Consider the following 9,189-nt stretch of genomic DNA (forward strand, 5'->3'; position numbering starts at 1 on the left):
GCCTTCAGTGATCTGATTAGTTAAAGCTTTCATACACGTCCAATCGCAGGGCTGTTTACAAACGGAAAACGGAGAGACTGTTCGGGAGAGCTCGTGAAAACTCGACGATAAGGTACCTGACCGCCCCTAAAATTTTCTCAACGGATTTAGACGATTCACAAAAATGATCAATTTAAGAAATAAAACGGCGGATTTCCGCGGAAAATTGCCATGTATGATATTGTTCCACATAAATGCGGAGTTTAAGTACGTACAGGACACCGCCGCCCTCAACAGTTTTAAAGACTCGACTCTGTCTATCTACCTGATAGGGACGAGTATGGCTCAGGGCTTGAAACAGCTTTAAAGACCACTCCGTCTGACCCGGCGCGCAAACACTCATTCATCCTTTGAAGAGTTCCTTACCTACCAAGAGTAGTCCTCTCTCTTCCGGCTTCGCGTCAACCCTCAGCCCCCAGACGAGGAGCCGAAACCCAGCCCGAAAAGGGTGTGACAGCCGTGGCCATGGTCTTCCTGGCCGTCGAGTCATCTTCTGGAGGCCTCAGGTATATTGCGATCCCGGACGAGCCCCCAAAAATGTCAGGTCCATCAATTTGACATATAGAAATAAAACACAAGGAGCAGACAGGAGACTCAATTCTGGTACCGGGGGAACGAGGAGAAGCGTTGGGTTTCAGTTCTCTGCACGTCACCCAAAGATCGCCACCCTCACTCCCTCATTTATTGGGAATCTACTACATAGGTGTGTCCAACCTAAAGGGTGGGGGCAGTTGAAGACACACTGAACTTGTTTGACTATGTGTGTGTATGTGAGTGTAAATTACATACATGTGTGGAATTGTTACAAAAACATCACGTAGCAGCTGATGTTGATGGCTCCATCCACTGTCCAACCTTGCTCCTGTTTAGTCTTGCGTCCCTCAACTGCCACACAGTGCACTAAGCACTAAGCAATGTGAGTACAGTACATGTTAATTAAAAGCATTATATCTTTATTAAAAGCAGAAGCGTTCTTCATTGCAGACATCATCAATTTATCATTGCAGGCATAAGCGTTCTTCATTGCAAGCATAATCAATTTATCATTAATACTATGCAAATGTAATATAACTAAAAACAATCAACCTAACAAAAGGTTGCTCACAAGTGTGGGTTATTTTGTGCGCTTGTAAGTTTCCCTTCTGAGCGAATCTTTGGCCACAAACTGAGCACGAAAAAGGTTTCTCACCAGTGTGGGTTCTTCCGTGCATTTGTAAGTTTCCCTGATGAGAAAATTTTTGGCCACAAACTGAGCACGAAAAAGGTTTCTCACCAGTGTGGGTTCTTATGTGCATTTGTAAGTTTGCCTTACGAGAGAATCTTTGGCCACAATCTAAACAGGCAAAAGGTTTTTCGCCAGTGTGGGTTCTTGTGTGTAATTTTAAGGTTCCCCTTTGAGAGAATCTTTGGCCACAAACTGAGCACGAAAAAGGTTTCTCACCAGTGTGGATTCTTGTGTGTATTTTTAAGTTTCCCTTACGAGAGAATCTTCGGCCACAAACTGAGCACGAAAAAGGTTTCTCACCAGTGTGGGTTCTTACGTGCTTTTTTAAGTCTCCCTTCCGAGAGAATTTCCAGCCGCAGTCGGAACAGGTGAACGGTTTCTCACCATTATCATCAGCAGTTGACGATATGTTGTCTCTATCTGAAAGTGGAGCTAAGAGGCTATCTGCTTTTGGTTGTCCACAGTGGATTCCAATACCTTGTGTAGTCATGTGTTGACATGAGCTGCTGCTTGGAGGCTCCGCCCCTCTGTCCGCCTCATTTATACTCTTCAGAGGGACACCAGTCGATGGCAACTTGCAGATCCCCTTCTCCTCCTCCTCTTCTTTGACGTCGGGAGGCTCATCCACCTCCACTTTCGTGCAAGGGTGCTCTAGCTCCTCCTCTTTCTTAATGTAAGGGGCCTGCTGCTCTTCTTCCTCTTTAAAGTGGGCCACCTGTTTTTTCTCCTGTTCCTCTTTAATGTGATAGGGCTCTGCATCCAGCCGCTCAGGACAAGCATCTTCGATGATGTCTGAAAGACACAACAAGTCCAACACACGTGGAATTAAAGTTTAAATTTACAATGAAGCTTATTCGGAGAGTCAGATGAGTTCAGAACGCTTCTTACAAACTGACATGAGCAGACCTGCTCTGCGTGAGCCAAATCGAGCCACATATTGGTGGTGGATTTTTATTTTTATCCCTGGTGGTGATTTTTTTTTTTTAATCCATGATTATTTGCGGAAAGACTTGTACAGATTCTGACATTGCACATTGTGAGTGGTGGATCAGTCAAAAGCGGGACTGACTTCAATATTCATGATATAAAGCATTACGTTTTAGTGCTTTTAATGAATCTGATAATCAGAATCAGAAACATCTTTATTGGCCAGGTATGTAGAACACACAAGGAATCTGTCTCCGGTAGTACAGGCTTACACTACTATTATCATAAACATGAACATGACAAATAAGTCTCCTAATGTATAAAAAAAGGCTCCAAAGCCATGAAAAACCGAACCGTGCTTCCAGCTGCAGAAGGATGTGAGCATGTCCAAGGAGGCAGACATTTATCGGTCAACAAAATATTCTGTTCATACAGTATTAACTGAAAAACCCGTGCCGGACATCTCCTGTGTTGAAGAAACTGTTGATTTTGCTCCAAATGTCTGTTGAGTGGATCTCCACAAGGCGCAGAGATCTTTTAATATATGGACATCAATGTCTTTGAAGGCTTTTATTTTGAAACTGGCCTTTGCAGCATGTGCAAGTATGAAAAATCGTGGCAGCTGGCTTGGCCACTCTAGACAGAAAATACAGCTTTGTGCTGTATAGTTAATAATGACATGAAGAAAAGTATTTCGTGGATTTATAGCGTCAAAACGAGAAGAGACCAAACCTGCTCTGCGTGAGGCAAATCGAGACTTCTTGAAAACAGCATCGCTCTCCTCTTTTGCCCCACAAAGTTTTTCTTCGTTGTCTGCTGTTCTTCCTGGGCGCATTTTTCAAGAAAACCACCACAGTTTCCGTTCACACTTGATGACGAAGCGGCTAGCAAGCAGCGCTAAGTCAGCTAAGCTAGGCCTAGAAACTTGAAATAATGATGTTCCAGTCCAATAAAGAAACGATGGTCGTCCTGCGTCGAGGCTAAAGTGATATTACTCTAGAAGAACATTTTGGTTCGTCTTCTTTGTGATTTTATTTCACAAATAAATCCGTGTTGTAGTTTAGCGTACGGGAATACAGTTGCAGCATTCCAACAAAGATTGTACGGCAACTCCCTTCGGGCAAACTTCATGGCAACACGAGCATCGAGTCGTCAAGAGAATATTACAAAAAGTAAAATTGAATACTTTGCGTTTACGGTTAAATATTACGGTTTATTGTTATATTTCAATCGGCTGCGTCGCAGCTTATTCTTTCCAGTTATTTGCAGGAGACAGAAGAACGTAACGTGTTCTCATTTTGTTGTGGTACCTTGGTGCGTTTGCGAGGCAAAAAGTTTGGAAAGTTGTTTATCACTCCCAGCTGTGCTTTACTGTAATACTGACACGGAGAGCACAATCCGATAAAATATTTATAATGGTCCGCGTCTGATTGTCATGTTTTCGGTTCCCAAATTTTGTGTGACGCATAATTCGTGCGACAGCTCTGCGATGTTCGTCAACATCATCTCGCTGTTTACAAACCACAAAAGAAATGCAAACAAGAAAACGGAAATCCAAAACACGCGAACTTAAAAACAACGGCAAGAGAAAAGTGGACAATAGAGAAAGATGTAGTCATGACCAAACCTGCTCTGCGTGAGCCAAATCGAGACTTCTTAAAAACACCGCCGCTCTCCTCTTTTGCATCACAAAGTTGCTCCTCGTCCTCTGTTGTTCTCCGTGAGCACATTTTTCGGGAAAATCACAAGACTTTCCGTTCACACTTGTGTCTGTTTTGCGAAGAAGCGGCGAGCAAGCACGGCTAAGATAACTCAGCTAAACTAGGCCCAGAATCTTGAGATAATGATATTGTAGTCCAATAAAGTGTAAGTCGAGGGGTTCGTAGGTTTTTCAGTGGATGGCTCTTCTTTACGAATGACAGATGGAGAGATGGAATCCTTTAATGCAATTTATTAAAAGGAGAAATAAAAAAAAAAAACGACTGCACCTCCGAACGGATTAACGAGAACACCACCCCCTTTCAGCACGAAAACACTTCCTGCTTCTCTTTAGCCAATCAGACGCAAGCAACATAAAAATGTTTCAACAATTATTAAACAGAATATAATTTAGATAACTATAACATAAAAGAATATAATGCTCAAATATAAAATGAAAATAATTGATAATTTAACATAAGCTTACAAAAGTAATGATGGGCGTCTTGCGTCGAGGCTAAAGAGCCGTGATTTTCGAAGAAGAGGTTGGTTAGTTTTCTTTGTTATTCTTTTTAAACGAAAGCGGTGTTGTAAATTGGCGTGCAGAAGCCAAGTTGCAGCGATCAAACAAGGTACGTCAACTCCCTCCGGACAATCTTCCTGGCAACACGAACATCGACTTGTGAAGAAAATATTACAGGAACAAAAAAAAAATTAAAAACGCCTTTGATTTTGGAGGTGTATTGTTGTATTTTGAATCAGCTCAGTATCATCTAATTAATTCAATTTATTTGACCGTGTTGCGATGTAGGAGACAAAATAACAGTGTTAAGTGTTCGCATTTCCACAGAGGCAACAGTTCAGCAAATAAAAGCTATATTTGTCACTACCAGCTGTAGTTTACTTGAAAACTGACACGTAAAGCATATATCTTACAATATTTTCAAATGGGCCACGTCTTATTGGAATGTTTTTGATCCGAATATGTTTTTAAAAATGATAACTCGTGTTTCGTTCAAGAAATCTTATATGATCATGCAGTGTCTTGATTTTGCACTTTTTTGCACTCTCAATTTCAAATAATGTCAATGTTTAAAAAGAATGATGGAAATGTTTTTATAAAAATCATTTTCATCAATTAATTTAAAGTAGGGTCCCCAACCACCGGTCGGCGGACTGGTACCGGTCCGCAGGGCATTTGGTACCGGGCCGCACAGAAAGAACTTGCCTTAATTCAGTTTTATTTATTTCGGAATACGATATATGATATAATATGTTTTATTTTGAAAAATTACTGGATTCTCCGTGACATCCGTTTGTGTCACGCTTGACACACGTCAAGCCACGCTTATCCGTCACGTGATCGATTACGCTAAAAACAAAACGCCGGAGCTAGCAAAATGAGTATAAAAACTGCTGGAGATCGCAAATGACGGCGGCCTTAAAAGTCCGTTCGAGACAACTGGATTAAAGTTATGGCTGAATACTCTGAGATTGATATTTCCAACATCCTACCTGTTTGAGGCGGGGGGTTTCTGCAGCAACAGCGACTAAAACAAAATTACGAAGTAGACTGGACATAAACCACACACTTGAGGTGTCATTGTCTCCTATTACCTCGAGATGGGACTGTCTGGTTGCAGAAAATCAAGCTCGGGCCTGTGGTGAGTCGTCATTTTCATGCCCTTTGAATTTACGTTGTATCGTATTTTGAAGGCATTAAACATTACCATTGTGATCAGAGTGTTGCGGCCAGATTAGACGCTCCTTGTGTTTATGATTATATTTCGAAAACACCACAGTTTTCATCCAGCTCATACCATATTATTTTGTTGTATTATTTCCGCCACACCTTAAATGCCGGTCCCTGAAAATATTGTCTGACATAAACGTGAGGCAAAAAAGGTTGGGGACCGCTGATTTAAAGAATGTCGCAAGGCTATTAGGGGCACCGCAGGAACAATTTTGTGAGAACAGATCCTCCGGAAAAGCTTGTTGCAGGATTGCCTGTTAAATTGCAACTATAATTTGCCATCTTTTGGAGATAATATCGGGTACATTTTATTTCATGTCTTTTTAGACAGATGGACGTTCTCTTTTACTTCACTGCAATAGAGCAGCATATTTACATGACTTGAGGGAGTGAATGAAACACGAGGAGAAAATTTACATTTTACCAAATCCAGAATAAAATGTTGAGTTTTTGGGATATACGAAAAGTCAATCTTGCAGCTTGGCCAACTTAAAAAAATAAAAACCCATTCAGTCTGTCTAATGTGACGAGTGACATCACAATAAAATTGTGATTTAAACTTTCTTTTCAATGGTGATGGAAATGGAGGACATTTCACCCAACCTTGTTTTTATTGGCACCGAAATCTGACTCCCAATTGTGACGGGTGATATTAAAGTAGACTCGGCTGAAACAAGCTTTTCGAGCAAAGAGAACTTTACTGACCAGTAAGCAACACACACTATCAAAATACATATGGCTCCATAACACATTTCATGACACAATGGAAAATATTCAATTTTATTCAGGATCCAATCCAATAAAATATGATGAAACACACATCTCGAAATGTGGAGGACTATTTATTCAAGAACACTTCAGTTTTGAGTTGGAAAAAAACCCCAACTAATACAAATGACCCAACCTCATGTGCAAGTATGAAAAATCCTGTCAGCTGGCTTGGACACTCTTGACAGAAAATATAGCTTTTTGTTGTGTAAAATGGTTAATAATGACAGGAAGAAAAGTAGTTTGTGGACTATCAAGAAAGAACTAGTAATGACCAAACCTGCTCTGCGTGAGCGAAATCGAGACTTCTTCAAAACAGTCTCGCTCTCCTCTTTTGCCCCACAAAATTGCTCCTCGTTCTCTGCTTTTCTTCTTGCGTAGATTTTGAGAGAAAATGACAACACTTTACGTTCACACTTGAACTCTGCTTAGCGACGAAGCGGCTCACAAGCGAGGCTAAGTACCGGTAAGCTAAACTAGGCCCAGAAGTTTGAGATAATGATGTTATAGTCCAATAAAGTAATGAAGGCTGTCCTGCGTCGAGGCTGAATTGAGTTTCGCCAAAATTCGAGATCTCTGCTTTGCAACAAAGTGACTCACAAGCTAGGCTAAATAAAATGAGCTAAGCCCAGAAGCTTGAGATAATGTTGTTATTGTCCAAAAAATTAATGATGGGCATCCTGAGTTGATGAAAAATAGTGTTTAGCTGTCATTCAAGAAGAAATGTTGCTTAATTTTCTTTCTTATTAATTTTATGATTTTTTTTTTTCCCACTAAAACGGCATTGTGGTTTGGCGTGCGGAGGTGCGGCTGCAGCGATCGAACAACAATGTCCTCTGAGAGCTTCTTAAAACAAACTACATTTAAAAAAACACAACACAAAACCAAATTAAAACTATCATGAGGAATCCAAAAGTATTATAACGCCAATAACAATGCTAGATTTTCTAATTCACGACAACAAAAAATTTCAATGCCGTCAAAGAAAAGAAAAATTCAGCCTCTCAATAAGAAGGGACATAAAATACAATCGGCATGAATGCTTGAACTGATGAAGCCTGCTGTCAGGACTATCAGGCAACCAGACCCTTAAGACAAACCTTAAAATACAAGAGAGACTCGGAGTAGAGCAGAGTTTTCTTTTAATTTGTGCATGAGGAGAATGAATGAGTGTCATCCATGACAATCTCTGAACAACTCGGAAACACTTTGTTTGTCTCCGCCCTCTTATTGTCTTCAGGAATGTCTTAACTCACAAACTTCTCAAGGGGTGGGGAACACATCATGTATTCCTAGGTAATTGGATAAGCCATGCTGACGGTTGGCGGTTTGTGATAGCAGCTGTGGACGTGTCACGGGCACGCCGTCCTGAGGCTGGTATCTCTACTTCTTCTTTGTTGGAGGCTGTGACCTTGACTTCAAGGCTGCGAACAGCAACAAGCATGATGAATTACTTTGATTTGCAGGCTGTGTACTTTCCCTATCGCTACATACATAAATGAAGTCCTTGCAGTGTCGCACTCGTTTGTTGATTACACATCTAAAAGCAGAGAGCAAGAAATTATTTACAATTACTCTTGCAACTGCTCAGATGAGAGGTCAAAAACTTAATTGATCATGGTTCATCCCATAAACACACTTGTGATTCGTCATCTGATACTTCCATGAGAATTTTTGGCCACAAAAGGTTTCTCAGCAGGGTGAGTTCTTGTGTGTCTTATTAAGGTTTCCTTACAAGAGAATTTCCGATCACAGTATGAACAGAGAAACGGTTTCTCACCAGTGTGGGTTCGAACATGTTTTTTTAGGGTTTCCTTCTGAGAGAATCTTTGGCGACAATCTGAACAGGCAAAGGGTTTCTCACCGGTGTGGGTTCTAACGTGCTTGTTTAAATCTCTGTTCTGAGAGAATCTCTGGCCACATACTGAGCATGAAAAAGGTTTCTCACCAATGTGGGTAATTGAGTGTATATCTAACTGATCCTTCCGAGAGAATCTTTGGCCACAATCTGAACAGGCAAAATGTTTTTCACCAGTGTGGGCTCTAATGTGCTTTTTTAAGTTGCCCTTCCAAGAGAATCTGTGATCACAAACTAAGCACAAAAAAGGTTTCTCACCAGTGTGTATACTTGTGTGACTTTTTAAGTTTCCCTTCCGAGAGAATTTCCGGCCACAGTCTAGACAGGTGAACGGTTTCTCACCGGTGTGAGTTCTCATGTGTAATTTCAACGCACTCTTATAAGTAAACGTTTTTCCACACCAAGAACATTTCCAGGGTTTCTTGTCATTGTGACATGTCAGATCACCATCAGACTTTTCATCTTCATCCTCATCATCAGCGTTTGACGACATGTCACTATCTGAGAGTGGAGCGAAGAGGCCATCTGCTTTTGATTCTTCCCAGTGGTTTCCGACACCTTGTGTTGTCTTGTGTTGACATGAACTGCTGCTTGGAGGCTCCGCCCCTCTGTCCACCTTATTTATACTCTTCAGAAGGACACCAGTCAATGGCAACTTGCAGATCCCCTTATTCCTCCTCCTCCTCTTCTTTGACGTCGGGGTGCTCATCCACCTCCACTTTCGTGCAAGGGTGCTCTAACTCCTCCTCTTTCTTAATGTAAGGGGCCTGCTGCTCTTCTTCCTCTTTCAAGTGGGGTAAGATAAGAGATAAGATAAGAAAAACCTTTATTAGTCTCGCAATGGAGAAATTCCCAATTCACAGCAGCAAAGTTATGAAAGGAAGAAGTAGAACAACAAAATATAGGAGCTGCTGGAAAGGC

General features: G+C 41.2%; 1 protein-coding gene across 5 annotated transcripts in view; it reads right to left on the bottom strand.

Moving 5' to 3' along the window:
• Positions 1–1,049: 1,049 nt before the first annotated feature.
• The window catches only part of LOC109527204 (gastrula zinc finger protein XlCGF7.1-like), a 70,635-nt gene continuing 62,495 nt past the window's right edge, over positions 1,050–9,189 (bottom strand). For 2 of the 5 annotated variants that reach the window (XM_019888991.1, XM_019888995.1), the window contains exon 2: positions 1,050–2,056. In XM_019888991.1, coding sequence (XP_019744550.1) covers positions 1,092–2,056 — 965 coding nt within the window. In that variant the 3' untranslated portion in view covers positions 1,050–1,091. Of the gene's footprint in view, positions 2,057–2,923; positions 3,017–3,818; positions 4,055–8,489; positions 9,067–9,189 lie in introns of those variants that run through there. The other 3 variants (XM_019888987.1, XM_019888994.1, XM_019888993.1) reach the window with 3 other exon arrangements.

Source organism: Hippocampus comes, unplaced genomic scaffold (assembly GCF_001891065.2).
Source record: "Hippocampus comes isolate QL1 unplaced genomic scaffold, H_comes_QL1_v1.1 scaffold236, whole genome shotgun sequence".
Lineage (NCBI taxonomy): Eukaryota > Metazoa > Chordata > Actinopteri > Syngnathiformes > Syngnathidae > Hippocampus > Hippocampus comes.